General features: G+C 40.2%; 1 protein-coding gene across 1 annotated transcript in view; it reads left to right on the top strand.

The window, feature by feature from the left end:
• The window catches only part of FARSB (phenylalanyl-tRNA synthetase subunit beta), a 73,943-nt gene that overhangs the window by 21,997 nt on the left and 35,722 nt on the right, over positions 1-16,224 (top strand). The window contains 7 exon segments of the mRNA NM_001105021.2: positions 703-764; positions 1,594-1,645; positions 4,559-4,620; positions 4,896-5,103; positions 5,593-5,673; positions 8,341-8,433; positions 13,391-13,508. Coding sequence (NP_001098491.1) covers positions 703-764; positions 1,594-1,645; positions 4,559-4,620; positions 4,896-5,103; positions 5,593-5,673; positions 8,341-8,433; positions 13,391-13,508 — 676 coding nt within the window.

The raw sequence follows: 16,224 nt of genomic DNA, 5'->3' as shown, positions 1-16,224 counted from the left end.
TTAGCAGACCTTGGTTATCTTTCCTGAAGTTTGTATATAAGTGTGAAATATATAAAAAAGCAAAGCATGTACCCCTATAAGATTACTGTGTTTTTTCCTCAGCATTTCTTTTAATTTAAAAATGAACAAATCAATAGGGCCATCACTATGTGCCAAGCATTGTCCTATGTATTTTACACACACACACACACACACACTCTCTCTCTCTCTCACTCTTACACTCTTAATCTTCATGTTAACCAAATGAGGTAGGAACTTTTATTATGTCTACTTAACAGACAGGCTAAGGTACAATGACAGTAAGTAACTTGCCCCAGATCAGACTGATGGTAAGTGACTGGGCCAGGAATCTGGTGTCTGGCTGCAGAGGGTTATGGGACTGATAAGGTTTACAGCCGTCGTTAGCCATCTGTCTTTCTTGAAATTTGGTGAACCTAGGGGAGGGGGAGTGGGGGAAATAAATGATTTGTCTCGGTCATGGATTGTAACTCTCAGAGAACTTCATAAATGCAGAACACCTGACAATAAGGTCAGGCGCATTCAAGCTCAGTTTTTATTCCATTTCTTTCTTTAAAATTTGTGTATGCAGGTCCATTTTTATATATTTGGAGACTAAATTATATTAAATATTAATTCATTTCCGTTTGAGGGAAGAGAGGATTTTCATGTGTTACCATAATATTTGATTTTTTTCCTTTGCAGGCAAAAATAGTTCTTGATGTCATTGTTACCACGTTCAGTGAATATTGTGAGAATCAGTTTACGTAAGTTCATTTGGTATTTTTATCAATGATGGTCTGTTCTGAAGTCAAAGCACTAGGGTCTTGTGCTAAATATAAAGATAAAAAATGCAGTTCCTGTAATTGGAATACATAATCTCTTTGGGGAGCTAAGACATGAATTAATAATGTAAAAGGTGATAAGTACTTTAGAAAGTTTCAGTGATGTTCTGGCTGTTTGTAAGGGCACATTACTGCTAGCTGAGCAGACCTCTTAGAGGCAGTGACAGGCTTTTTGTAAGGATCACTGGATTAGAGAATATAAACATGGAGGAACAGGAAAAGGAACAGCTGAACAAAGAGAAATCATACATAAAAGCAAAGCATTATATCTTATATATACCAATAAGACTACTGTATTTGTTCCAAGGCTAAGTTTTTATATAAAAAACTACTTCCCAAACCTATATGGCCCTTACTGTATGCTCACATCTTTTTTTTTTTAAGTTGATTTGCATTTTAGTGGTGGTGTCAGTCAGCTTTCCTCCTATAACAACATGACTGTGGTAAAGCCTAGGACGTGTGTATCAGTATCAGCAAGGAGTTCATCGAGGATGTGTGCTTGGCAGGACTGGGAGATAAACTGATCAAGGAGAGACGCAAGAGCCACAGGAAATAGAATAGTAATGTTGTGTATTGGAAGGATTAACCTAGACAGCAGGGTGGGGACACGAATAGACTGTTGATTCAGCAGTTGTAGACCAAATGAACGTTGTGTTAACCTCACACATTTCTAGAATGTATGGCTCTTTTTTCCCCTTAGGTTTTTGTTTTTATTTTTTAATTCTATTTCTGTCTTTATTTTTGTTTTCAGGGTTGAAGCAGCTGAGGTAGTTTTTCCTAATGGAAAATTACATACCTTTCCAGTAAGTATAGAAGTGACTTGATGATGATGACTTTGACAACAGTAACAGCAATACTAAGCTGTAGAGTGCTTGTGGTCTTTCTGTGCGTCCATCTGCCCACCTACATGCCAGGCGTGATGCTATGTGCATCACGTGGGCTTAATCTTCACATTAACCCTATACGGTTGGGTGCCACTATTAGGCCCTTGACCTTGAGATGATAAATAGCTTGCCTGTTACTATTGGTGGAGCTAGCGGCTCGCCTGCCTTATTGCTAGCGGTAGAGCTAAGATTTAAGCTTGACAGCCCCAACACTATTTTATGGCACACTTCACTCCTGACACACTCCATTATACCACAGGAGTTAGATACTGTAATTCCTGTGGTTTATACCCTTATCAACTAGGTAACTGGGTAATTTTTAGTTTCACCCCTTTTAAGGTTATACTGACTTGATAGACATGAGTTTGAACAAGCTCTGGGAGTTGGTGATGGACAGGGAAGCCTGGTGTGTTACAGTCCATGGGTTGCAAAGAGTCGGACACAGCTGAGCGACTGAACTGAACTGAAGGCTATTCGGCCTTCCAAACTAAGTCTTTTCACATTTGATTTACCAATTGTGAAAGGCCATCACTGTAACTAATAAATTACATCTGGATGTGTTAATAAAACTAATTTACTAGTAAGCACAATTACTTTGAAGATATGGGATCTTGATAAAAATTCAAAATAGCATTCTTAAACAACTGAGCTTTTTACCCCAAGATGGCTTCGCATACACAGGGTGGCCATTCTAACACATTTTTCAGTGTCACTATCAGTTGGGTTCTGATTCAGTGAGGCCATTCTTTGATGAGCTCTTTATCTTTGGATTTTTCACAATTCCTCTGTTACTTATGAAGTGAGTCAGAGCCTAGAATAATTTCTGCTATTCAAATGGTTTTTAGAGTAGATAAAACCTGCCAAGATCAAAACCTTCCCCTTCCTGAAAACATTAGTATTTGGCATCATGTATTATTCTAGAGTATTTATAATTCAAAACAAATGTATAACTGTAGAAAGAAAATATTAGTCGCTCAGTCATGTCCGACTCTTTGCAACCGTATGGACTGTAGCCCCCCAGGCTCCTCTGTCCATTGGCTTCTGCAGGCAATACCAGAGTGGGTTGCCATTCTCCAGGGGATCTTCCTGACCCAGGGATTGAACCTGGGTCTCCTGCATTCGCAGGCAGATTCTTTACTGTCTGAGCCGCTAGGGGAGCATAACTGAAATTTTGGGCTATAGCAGTTTTCTGTTTTTTTAATTGATTTTAGTTACTGTTATCAGCCCTTTTTATGTAACTACCCCAAGATTTACTGACTTCAGACAACAGTCATTTGTTTGTGTCATGGTTCTGTGGTCAGCCAGGTAGTTTCCTAGGCTCATCCCTGCCGAGCTCCTTCAGCTGGTCGGTAGGCTTGGCAGCTGATGACCGGGATCGGCCTCTCTTTCATGTTGCTTCTTGGCAGTGGGGCGAACAAGTCAAGTGTCTCGTCACCCGGCAGCCTAGCTTGGATTTCTTTACCTAGTGGTGGTTGCACTGGGGTGGTAATGATACTTCTGCTCTGAGAACTGAATTTTTCAGAAAATTTTGTATTGGGGTATAGCCAATTAGCAAGCAATGTGGTAGTTTCAGGTGAACAGCAGAGGGACTCAGCCATACATATGCATGTATCCTTTCTCCCCCAAGCTCCCTTCCCATCCAGGCTGCCCCATAACACTGAGCAGAGTTCTGTGTGCTATACCGTAGGTCCTTGTTGCCTATCCATTTTAAATACATCAGTGTGTACACATCCATGCCAAACTCCCTAACTGTCCCTTCCCTTCAGCCTTGCCCCTGGCAACCATAATCTGAGAACCGCATTTTGATTAGCAGGACTCTGGCCCATTGTCCTGCTACTGCTAAGTCACTTCACTCGTGTCCGCACAGAGTCGGCAGCCCACCAGGCTCCCCCCCCCCCACCCCCACCCAGTCCTTGGGATTCTCCAGGCAAGAACACTGGAGTGGCCTGCCATTTCCTTCTCCAATGCATGAAAGGGAAAAGTGAAAGTGAAGTCGCTCAGTCGTGTCCAGCTCTTAGCGACCCCATGGACTGCAGCCTACCGGGCTCCTCCGCCCATGGGATTTTCCAGGCAAGAGTACTGGAGTGGGGTGCCATTGCCTTCTCCACCCATTGTCCTTACCTGAGTCCAAACAGGTGTTTAAATTTATGGCCCTTTTGCTAGTGGCAGTTACACTTCTGAGAATAATTCAGTGATAAGAAATACTCATAGGTAAAGCCTGGATTTTATGTTTGTGTGTTCTTGTCTCACAAGGTAGAGTTGTGTACTGTTTGAAGGAGAGTGAGGACTAGTTCATCAGATGCTCCCAGCCCGGCTGGCTCCTGGAGCACGTTGATAGCTCGGGTTCGAGCCTGGTTCCATTTCCCCCCTTAAAAAAGAAGAGGAATGACTTCATAACACTCTTGGATTTAGTATGCTGTATAGTACAGTGCAATACATGAATTATTCTTTTTTGGTCATAGACACCTACTTGCATGAGATGAAATTGAAAGTCTTCAGCAGGATTTGTAAGCAGTGTGGAAATGATGTAATGCACCAGTGTTTTGCTGAGGAAAATGGTGATTGACCATGTAAAAGCAAAACATGTTTGGCATTTTGTAACATTTCCAAGCTTCCGGTTGTCTATTGAGTATCAATAGAATGTTCATTTACAAATACAATGTAGCAAATCATGTTCTGAAATACCTAGTTTACTTTTGATGTCTGGCTCTAATGACAGTTGCTTGGGAGCGTAATAAAACTGCAACAACAACAACAAATTGAATTAGAAAGAAGCTAAGGCTGTATCTGGCAGGAGTGATTTAAGCTTCTCCAACTCTCTCTCTCTCTTAGGAACTGGCTTATCGAAAGGAGATGGTGAGAGCTGACCTAATTAACAAAAAAGTTGGGATCAGGTACACTCCGCATGCTTCATTTATTTATTTATTGTTGAATTCAAGAATGAAGTGCACACATGACTGCTTAATTTTTCCTGAATGAATGCTTAGAGAGGTTTTTCTGTCCCTTCAGAGAAAGTTAAGTGATGACAGAACCTCAGTTAGGATGTCCGGGGTCTTTTGGAATTCACAAGGACAGGTTACTGTTTCAGGTAGTAGCATAGTTTAAAACCAAATATAAACACGTTTTAAATAATCCAATGACATTTATGGTTCGTACGTTCCTCTTTCAGAGAAACTCCAGAAAATCTTGCCAAGCTTCTGACCAGGATGTGTTTAAAGTCAGAAGTCATAGGCGATGGGAATCAGATCGAGGTTGAAATCCCCCCGACCAGAGCTGACATTATCCACGCCTGTGATATCATAGAAGACGCAGCTATTGCTTACGGATATAACAACATTCAGATGACTCTCCCGAAAACGTACACCATAGCTAATCAAGTAAGATTGCACCCTTAAATAAACACTCCTTATTGTTAGAAACTGATTATTGAATGCCAGGATGGCTTGGAGAGAAACAGAGCCTAGGAATTAAGCAGTCTTGGACATGCTTTGCTCTGAGAGGCATTTGCTGTGGAGAGGATACAAAACAGATGCCCCATTGATTAGAGTACGTTAAAAACCTGTGATGACTGGCTCTTTGAAGAAAGACAGGTTTTGAGTTTGGAGGCCTCCTTGCATCTCTAAGTAGGAGGTTCATTTTCTGATCCTGGGCCTGAAGGCAGAATGGTGTGTGGGGGAGAGAGAGGGAGGGTTTTTACCTCAAAGGAGGGGTGTTGGGGTGGTGGGGAGGGGATGGTAAGGTAGTACAGTAATGATGGGACTAGAACATATTAGGGTGAAAGGGCAGTTCCTTTAAGTGACAAGTTTTCTATAATTTTTTTTTTAAGTGGGAAATTTTATTGAAGTGAAATGATTTCTTTCCCCCAGTTTCCCCTAAATAAACTCACAGAACTCCTGAGACAGGACATGGCAGCTGCCGGATTCACCGAAGCACTTACCTTTGCTCTGGTATGTTGTACATGTGTTTTCTGTCCTGCTGATGGTTTTCTTTAAATCTCCAGATTCCTTGTTCTGTGATGCTTTACATGAATTTATTAAGACTTAACAAAATTTCCAAGCTCTAGAAGAATAACTTTTGTTACTTAGAGATTGTATAATTTCTGATACAGAAATGAAGATTTCTTTTAGTCACAGAAAAGCGTGAAGGATTAAAAAAGTATCTGAAATGACAGACGACAGTGTATTTTAGAGTTTCATGTCATTGTTGAGGGCTCATGGTGAATTTCATAACCAGAGTTATTACATTAGAATTTTTAGGCTTGATTCAGTTGTGGTGTGCCCGCTGGATGCCGCCCTGGTTGAGGGCTTGTGGACTGTTCCACATTAAACTTGTTTCTTTGTCTTTGAACATGTTCGCAAACATTTGCTTTGAGTTGAAAAGCTGACATAAAAGGCCTGAATCAGGAAATGAATTTTATTACAAAATCGGACGGAAATCTCCTTGCCCCAGCAGATTGACCATTTGAAGGGAGGGAAATGTGTGTGCAATTTGTAGTTTCTTTTTCTCTTTTGCTGAGCTGTTCTGTGGTGCCCACAGTGTAGTTTTTGAGAATTCAAGTCCGTTTCAGCTTAGCGACGTAGGGTAAAAACCAAAACAACCAGGAAAGCTCCCCCCGACTCAATTCCAGCCCTAAATTCTCAGACGATTTGCAGAAGAAAAGTAGTGGGAGTCACGACCAGTACATGGAGGGTTGGTGCGGCGATGCGGCCTGTCTCATGTCATTTTATTGATCATTTGTAGTTCGTAGGATGTTCGTGTTGGGAGGGGCCTTCCAGACCTAGCCAGCTTAGTTGTTTCTCTGGCTTAGCAGGTCATTCATTGAACAATATTTATGGAACATCTGTTATATGCCAGGCGCTGTACTGGTGAGGGAGCCTGGGGCTGAGAGAATAAGCACCCGGCAAAGCATACACAGAGAGCAGGAGAACTGTGACCAAAATCTGGCCTTTTCACTTCTAGAGGAGTGCTTTTTCCTTAGGTCGGACCATGAAGGAACGTTAGGTTTGAATACGGTGTTCATGTATGGACCATATATACATGTGCCGTCAGGAACAGCAATGATTTCATGTAAAATGTACACACAAAAAATCGCATAAGGAAATGTTTTTTTTTTTTTGAAGTGTCTTCTGTTTTTTTAAATTACAGTAAGTGGCACGGGAAGGGACTTTGTAAGTGCATAGCCCCACGCATCTCAGGGGAGCCCATGCTCTGCTTGCTGACCAGTACCTACACTGCCAAGAGAATGGGTCTGCTGTGAAGGGGTTTATGTCCGAGATTCCGTCTCTCAGGGCAGCCCTGTGAAGTAGGTGTTTCTGTCTCTCACAGCAGTTAATTGAGGTAACTTGTTCCACTCCATGCAGCCAGTTGGCTGTGCACCAGGGATTCCAGACCAGGTCTGTCTGCACCCCAGGCCTGTGACTGATGGACTCCCACTAGGAGTCCATTCAGCTGTCCAAGGTCATGTCAACACATTGTCACAGTTCAGGGTGGGAGAAGTTAGGTGCTAGAGAGTTTCAGTTTTGTAGTAACAGTTTTTCTATAGGAATGTCAACATTACAGATATTTATGGTTACAAACTTTATGAGCAGACCTAAACATCACTGAGCCTTGTATATCTAGTTTTGCATAAGAGTAACAAGCCTTCTTTTCATAAAACTCAGCCCTAGATTTCCCAAGCGTAAGTACCTCACATAGCATCATGGTTTTTGCTATATTTCCAAACCAGTAGTAATAATTTCTTTTACGTTAGCTCACTTTTAAAACTGAAAAGCTACTTTAACCTTATTATAAGAATAGTATTCATAAAAATTATGGGCTTCATTTACTCTATACATTTTTTTCTAGCACTTTAAAACATGTAAATATTAACATTGATAAACATTTCATCCTGTATACCTACTACTACCCCTTCAGGATACCTGATTTAAATTTCTTCTTATCTCTGTCTTTTGTCATCCATCATCACAATAAAGTAGAAGTCACTTAGATACCTAGCTGGGTAGCTGTGTGTCTGTGGGCCCTTTTTCATTTATGCAGACAGTACTGGTTCTGTTTGAGAATTCTCTCAGTTCCACCCCCTGTTCTGCCACAAGTCAGTGTGGATTTTGCAGAGGTTACAACAGGAGTCAAAACAGAAAGCTGTATAAACACCAAGGAGGAGGAGAGAACTTCTTCCTGGAGTCATTAGGGATATTTTTATGGAAGAGATGTCTTTTAAGTAGAATCTTGGTGGGAGGTGGTAGCCACAAGTTGGGTGGGAAGGCATTTCAGGTAAAGGTATGGAAAAGTATAAACAGTTGAGGGAATGAGAAGGGAATTGTTGGAGATTGGACCGCTAAGGTCAATGTAGGAGGGCCCAAGTACAGGCTGTACCACCAACTCCACGTGAAAAATGTGCTTTAGCTCTGCACCATGGTTAGAACTCTGGTAAGAGAACTATTAATGTTGAATTGCATCTGCTGTGCACCTGAATGTAATTGATGTATGCTTATTCTTAGTTTACTGATTTATATAATCTGCATCGCCACGAGACCATTACAAGTTGTTACAGCATTACATACTTTAAGATTTAGTCATTGTGTTTCCATATTGATCTATTTTCATGTATTCCTTAGTGCTCCCAAGAAGATATTGCTGACAAACTGGGTATGGATATCTCTGCAACCAAGGCCGTCCACATAAGTAATCCTAAAACGGCTGAATTCCAGGTAAGGGTTTTAAGTAGATAAGAAAATGGGTAAAAACTGAGAGGCAGTACATGAGTTATGAAGTCTCGTCAGTTGTTTTATCTCAGGGGGCAGAATTTTAGAGCTTCTTTAGAATCTCTTCTTGGATAAGTTTATGTTGGGTTCTTATATACTTTGCTGACAAAACTTCTTAGGACATTTTATCATCTTTTCTTGATTAGCTGTATCAGATCAGATCAGATCAGTCGCTCCGTCGTGTCCGACTCTTTGCGACCCCATGAATCGCAGCACGCCAGGCCTCCCTGTCCATCACCAGCTCCCAGAGTTCACCCAGACTCATGTCCATCGAGTCAGTGATGCCATCCAGCCATCTCATCCTCTTCGTCCCCTTCTCCTCCTGCCCCCAATCCCTCCCAGCATCAGAGTCTTTTCCAATGAGTCAACTCTTCACATGAGGTGGCCAAAGTACTGGAGTTTCAGCTTTAGCATCATTCCTTCCAAAGAAATCCCAGGGCTAATCTCCTTCAGAATGGATTGGTTGGATCTCCTTGCAGTCCAAGGGACTCTCAAGAGTCTTCTCTAACACCACAGTTCAAAAGCATCAATTCTTCGGTGCTCAGCCTTCTTCACAGTCCAACTCACATCCATTCATGACCACAGGAGAAACCATAGCCTTGACTAGCCGGACCTTTGTTGGCAAAGTAATGTCTCTGCTTTTGAATATGCTATCTAGGTTGGTCATAACTTTCCTTCCAAGGAGTAAGCGTCTTTTAATTTCATGGCCACAGTCACCATCTGTAGTGATTTTGGAGCCCAGAAAAATAAAGTCTGACACTGTTTCCACTGTTTCCCCATCTATTTCCCATGAAGTGGTGGGACCAGATGCCATGATCTTCGTTTTCTGAATGTTGAGCTTTAAGCCAACTTTCTCACTCTCCACTTTCACTTTCATCAAGAGGCTTTTGAGTTCCTCTTCACTTTCTGCCATAAGGGTGGTGTCATCTGCATATCTGAGGTTCTTGATATTTCTCCCGGCAATCTTGATTCCAGCTTGTGTTTCTTCCAGCCCAGCGTTTCTCATGATGTACTCTGCACATAAGTTAAATAAACAGGGTGACAATATACAGCCTTGACGAACTCCTTTTCCTATTTGGAACCAGTCTGTTGTTCCATGTCCAGTTCTAACTGTTGCTTCCTGACCTGCATACAAATTTCTCAAGAGGCAGGTCAGGTCTTCTGGTATTCCCATCTCTTTCAGAATTTTCCACAGTTTATTGTGATCCACACAGTCAAAGGCTTTGGCATATTCAATAAAGCAGAAATAGATGTTTTTCTGGAACTTTCTTGCTTTTTCCATGATCCCTTGCTTAGTGCTACCTAGCCTAGCCTTTCTTACCTCAACTTTGTATTTCACAGTTGATTAAAAAAAAAAAAAATTTCAGGTTTCACCTCTTTTCCACCCATTTATAGTTAATCAACACCTGTTCCCAGAGCCTCCATTAAGTCTTTGGCTTTGAAATGAGTCGTTACGCCAGTTCTAGACTCTGCTGACTGTGCCTTTCATTGTGATTGTCTAGTGTTTTGTCAGTTTCATGTCAACATTATGATACATATTTAAATGAGAGTGATACTCCCTTAGTAGTAAATGTTAAGTGATATACATTATAGATTAGTGCACAAACTATAAAAAGAGCATTTCAAAGTTATAATGTCTTATTAATAAGTTTGAGTAGTCTTATCTTTCATACTTTAATAAGCTCACTCTTTTTCTTATGTATGCATATCTGTGATTTGTTTGGGCTTCCCCCATGGCTCAGCAGTAAAAAATCCACCTGCCAATGCAGGAGACATGAGTTCGACCCCTGGGTTGGGAAGATCCCCTGGAGGAGAACACAGCAACTCAGTCGTTTTCTTGCCTAGAGAATCCTGTGGACAGAGGAGCCTGGCAGACTACAGTCCATGCAGTTGCAAAAAGTCAGATACAACTGAAGCAACTGAGCATGCATGCATGATTTGTTTAACTGAGGCTTTAGAGAAGATCGTGTCTATTAGATTCATTCTAGCATCAAAGGAATCTTAGAATTGGAAGGAAATGCTTTTAAGAAAGTTAATTTCATCTGAATTCTGTGATTTGTTTCTTTGGATCTTGATTTTCACTTTTAAAAGTAGTAGCTGAATTAGTTCTTGACATTCTAAAAGTTCTAATAATGTTAAAATTAGGTGTTTTTTTAAGTTAGATTTAATCAATAGAAATACTTACAAGTAGAATAGGGAAGCCTGGTGCACTGCAGTCCATGGGGTCACAGAGAGTCTGACATGACTGAGCGACTGAAGAACAACCAAATGTGGCAGATTAGAGCTAAACTAAGTAACTAATTGGTAATAATATGCATCAAGGACTTGAATTCTGTCTCTGTATTCAGTGTCAGAACTTTAAAGAATTCTTATGCTAGTTTAGAAGGATTGTAATAATGAGTTTATATATTTTGTTTTCTGAGGCCCACTGGCTTTTCTAAGATGTCATAGGTGTTCTTTTTAATAAGAGGTACTCAAATTCATTTGGATAGAATGGAACAGGTGTTGATTCACTCATTATAAATGGGTGGAAAATTTTCAGTAAATCTTAATGGATTTTTGAGTTTTTTTCCAAGTGTTTCTTTTTTTTTTCCTTCTAGGTTCACTTATCAAGCTTGATAGATATCTTACAGTGTGATAATGTTAGGTTCTTTAGGGTTTACATCCTGCCCATTTTATATAAGTGGAAAGAAAATAAATCAGAAGCACATTAAATGTCACTGTAAATAGCTGTACTTTAGCACGCATAACAATCAATATTTCTGCATTAAATACATGAGAGATGAGAGTCTGTGTTTTAGATTGGGCAGATTCTGTATTTTACCCTCGCTTTATGAATAGCTATGTCCTACCATTACTAATGTGGCTAACTAGTTTATATTTATTTATGGTTAAAATAAATGTACATTGTTCATGGTCTTCTATCATTTTATTGTCTACGCTTATTTTTCTTTTGCTCAATTCTTAACTTTGGGCTATTTTTTGGTAGTAGATACATTAGAAAATGGATGAAATAACAGAAGTGTTATTTACTGAAGTATGTGAAATTTAACTATAATTGTAGAGACAATTACAGAATATTACCATATCCCCTTAAATTAACAATAGTGTTCCTAATATCCTTAAGTATCTAATTATTGTTCAAATTTTCTCAAGGTTCTTTTACTTTTTTAAATTTTTAATTTTTTAATTAAAAGATAATTGCTTTACAGAATTTTGTTGTTTTCTGTCAAACCTCCACATGAGGTTTGACATATGTCCCCTCCCTCTCATTTTAATTGTTTGATTTGGGATTCAAATGAAGTTCATACTTCAATGTGATGTAGATTGATGTGCTTCTTAGTCTCTCCTAATCCACAGGTTGTCCCTCCATCCATTCATCTCTTCCTCTGTCCCCGTTTCACTTTGTGGAAGAAACTGGATCACTTACCCTGTGGAGTTCTCACATTTAGGGTTTTGCTGACTATATTCTGGTGGTCCCCTATAGTTTCAGTAAATTAGAATTAGATATAGGAGCTTGATCTGATTCCAGTTTAATTTTTTGTATTGCTGTGAGTTTTGAAGTAAATAAATCTTATCTATAGAATAAAATGAATAAAAAAATTCTAAGAGAAGTTATCTGCAAAAGAAGCTTGTTTCGATTCCAATAAGTTAAACTTGTTTTTAACATTGTGGTTTTGTTCTCTGAACAGTTTGGGCACTTTTCTCTGTGGTTGGGAAAGTGCCCCATATTTTAGGAAGCACAAAGTTGAAGGTTGATAGCAGCTTGCTGGTGGAAGGACTGTGGTAGGAAGGGTGTCCTCTTCTTTGCTCAGCACAGTCTAGCGGGTCCTTTTAAGGGCTTACTGTTACTTGTGTGGGATCTAGGATGGGCTGCTGTTTTAGCCAGAATGGGCAGGGCAAGCCCATGTAGAACCATGTAGACCTTTGAGCAGAGATCTGAAGGAAATAAGATACCTACATACGATCTATAGGAAGAACGTGTGAGTCAGAAGAAAGAGCCAGTGTGGAGGTTGGGATGGGGTGTGGAGCAAATGTGCCTGGAACACGTGCAGTAAGCCAGGGGCAGCTGAGGGTATTGGGGCTGGAGAGGGAGCTGGGGCCAGATTCACATAAAGCCCCACATAGGGCATGGCTTTTATTCAAAATCTGATAGAAGCCTGTTGGAGGTTTTTGAGCAGAAGAGTTCCATGGTCTGATTCAGGTCTTAAAGGATCACTCTGTGGGGAGAATAATAGATCATAATAGAGTGGTAAGTAGAAGCAGAGAAATCAGCTTCAGAAGCTCAGGCAGAGCTTAGACAGAAGGTAATGGTGTTGGAGGCTGACTGCAGATGTAACACCACCACTCATAAAACCCTTCTGGTAACATGATGTGTTGGAAACTAACATCTCATACAGCTTAGAAGGAGAAATTTATTTCACAGACAAAAGCAGGGAAGTTTTTCCTTTAAAAAAAAAAAAAGAATTAGGATGAGTGTTTGTATTTCTTCATTAAGAATGAAATAACTACGCACGTTTTCCTGTTTGTTTTGGCTACTAAGCTGAAAACTGTGGTCATGTGCCCATGGCAGCTTCATAGTTTTTTTATAGTGCCTACATATTTGTGTCCTGTTTTCCTCATTGTCCAGGTATTTTTTATTGCATTTACATTTTCCTGGTCCTAGTTTTTAAAAATTTGGTTTAATTCATATTTAATCTATATAAAATATTTGTATTTCTTGTAATCTACTTCAGTTACTTTGTGAAATAAAGCAGAACATGAAGTCCTGAAATTAAAACTTAAAAATGACTGGGATATTTAGGCAGTGCATTTTCCAAAAGTCTTCCTGTGAGACCACAAAGTCTTGAAATAAGCATTTAATTCCTATTTGGTCAGTGCAATTTCACATCTTCTCCTGCAGGTGGCACGCACTACCCTTCTTCCTGGCCTCCTCAAGACCCTAGCTGCCAATCGGAAGATGCCACTTCCTCTGAAGCTGTTTGAAATTTCTGACATTGTAATAAAAGATTCTAGCAGAGGTAAGAATGAGTCACCTTTGATTTGTATATTTAAAGCATTTTTTTATTATGAAAATTTCAACTGTATATAAAAGTAGCGAAAATAATGTAATTACTCCTGTGATTCCAGCACCCAGCTTCAACAGTTATCAAAACACATGAGGCCAGGCTTCCTTCATGTCTACTCCAACCCACTGCCCCTTATTTGAGTAGTGTAAATCCTGGACATCATATCATGTCAGCAAGAAACACTTCAGTTTCTGTTTCTGATAGATAAGGAATATCGCTGGTTTGCCTTTTTTTTTTTTTTTTAAATAACCCAACACCATTGTTATATTATATCATTAATTATCTAGCTAGTGTTTGAATTTTTCCAGTTGTTTCATAAATTTAATTTTCATTACTGATTTGTGTGAATCAATTCAAGCAAGGGCCAGCTACTTGACTGTAGTATCTCTTATTTTTAATAGAAAACAAATTTTAACTGAGTTTAATAATATTTATGAAGAGCCCTATTAAAACCTCAACCTGAAAAGCACTGCGGAGCACTTCTTTTTTCCTTATGTTGTGATTTATATGTGTATCATTTTGACATACTTTATATCTTACCATTCTGGTTCAGCGGTGATTGTTCCTATCACTGTTGTCCAGTGATTATAAATCTGTTTTACCAGTTTTTGCTTCTTTTGAGTATGGTCTGAACTTGTTAGTACAGCAGGTTGCTTCATCTAGTATTTGGAATATAGTGGTTATTTAATAAATATATTAAGTGTGTAGTAAGTACTTAAACCCGATTGCCCAGAAAGCCAGTCTCACTCAGCCTTCTCCATATCTTCAACTTTATATAACTTTGACTTGACTGTTTGGAGCTGCGTATATGGTATCTCTTGGTGAGCAGTGCCCTCAAAGGACTAAATTACTGGCAGTGTTTCTTTTGAGTCCCTGGATTTAACCATTGAAGTCCCAGCAGTATTTATTTTACTGCAGACTCTGCAAAATTCAGTGTGTTCCTCTGAATCAGTTCACAAAAGAAGAGGCCTTTTCCTCAGTTTCTCCTGAAGAGGACAATATGGCGTCATTGTGATACCAGAAAGTAGTCAAGAACCACTGACTGTAAGCCGGCCTGTGTTAGAGGTACAGCCAACATGACTGTCTGTGGTGGACTGTCCACCGCAAACCTTCCAGCCAAAGCCTGGATTCCGTCTGCTCCCCAGTATGTAGCCTGTCTTCAGTTAACAGTGTCACCGTGCATTTGTATGGTGCTTTTTGCTTTTCAAAAAAAAAAGTATTTTTAAAGTACTTTTTCTTTTTTGATTGTTAAAACATCTCTGAGGCAAATGGGACAAAATATTGTCCCCATTTAATATGCTGGAAAATGAAGACAAAAAACTGGTAATTTGTTCAGAGTCGCTTAAAATGAGGAACTTAGGGCTCGGGCCAGGATTTTGATCTTAGTGCTCATATCCTTAGAGAATAAAAGTTCATTGTCATATCAGTCCCTGTAGAATGTTCCTTGGGTGATAAATCTGCTGTAACAGAAAAGACATCTTCAGTGCCAGCTGCAAATAGTTTTGAGGGTTCTTACTGCCTCTAACCATCCCTTGGTATAGATAACTGAGAATTTATTATTATCCCAATGTCAGTTTTTTCTGGTAACTTTGACTTGTTATCTCTCATACTAGTTCTTGGGGTTGTATGTTGTTTTCATCCTTGACGATCCATTCATATTTCTAAATATAGGGTAGGTTAATTACTTGAGATTTCCTCAAAAGTTCTGTAATACTATTTCAGCACCAGGCCTCTTCCCTAGTAGCAGAGGCTTCTTGCAGGGCTCCCTGCTCTCAGGCAGGCAACTGGAGCCTGGATGGTGTGAGTGAGAGGTGAGCTGTGGTCCCCATAGTTGCCATGGGAAGGCTTTGCCATAGGCGTGGAGCATTGCACTCTACTGCAGTGCTGGCTAGGGGTGCCTTTGCTGGGTTTCTTTCTCTCTGTGTTTCTTGGGAAGGCCCCAAGGCCCATGTGTGGAGGTTGAAAGAGAGCTGTTCTTAAATATGAGTGCCAAAGGCCATCATTGAACCAATGGCCCTGGTGATGATTCAAAAACCCCATCCATATATGTACTTTTTAACTTGAAGATTTGTATTTCTGCTGCACTTTTGTTTGCTCAGAAAGAGTAGCTCTTCTCTCTGCAGCAGACCTCTTTTATAACTGTGTTTAGCTGTGACCATTCTGCTCTGTTTGCACATCAATCCATTTTTTAACTGCTACTACTTTGTCTGCTGTCTTGCACCATTCTGGTTTATTCTTTTTCCTTAAAATTTTCTGTCATCCCAATGGCATTCGAGGAATAAAGAAGAGGTAAATGTGCTCAGTAAGTCTACCATCTTGAAAATATAGATTTGCTTTCATTTATGTGGAATGTGTTTCCTGTTTAGGTAGGCCTGGATTCTGTTTCATAGCAGAAGAAGCGTTTCTGGTGGATTAGTCTCACTGTGGACCTGTGGCCTCCCTGCCTGTCGTCTGCTGTGCAGAGAGGACTCTGCAGGAGAGGCAGCCGGGCTCCGCAGGTCCGCCAGGGACTCTGCAGCCAGAGCGCCCGCATTTGAGCCCTGGTTCTGCCGTTTGTTGTTGTTCTGTCGCTAAGTCGTGTCCGACTCCCTATAACCCCACAGACTGCAGCACTCTAGGCTTCCCTGTCCTTCGCTATTTCCCAGAGCTTGCTCAAACTCATGTCCAT

Source organism: Bos taurus, chromosome 2 (assembly GCF_002263795.3).
Source record: "Bos taurus isolate L1 Dominette 01449 registration number 42190680 breed Hereford chromosome 2, ARS-UCD2.0, whole genome shotgun sequence".
Lineage (NCBI taxonomy): Eukaryota > Metazoa > Chordata > Mammalia > Artiodactyla > Bovidae > Bos > Bos taurus.
Note: the sequence above shows the minus strand (reverse complement) of the source record. Positions and strands in the feature narration are given on the sequence as shown.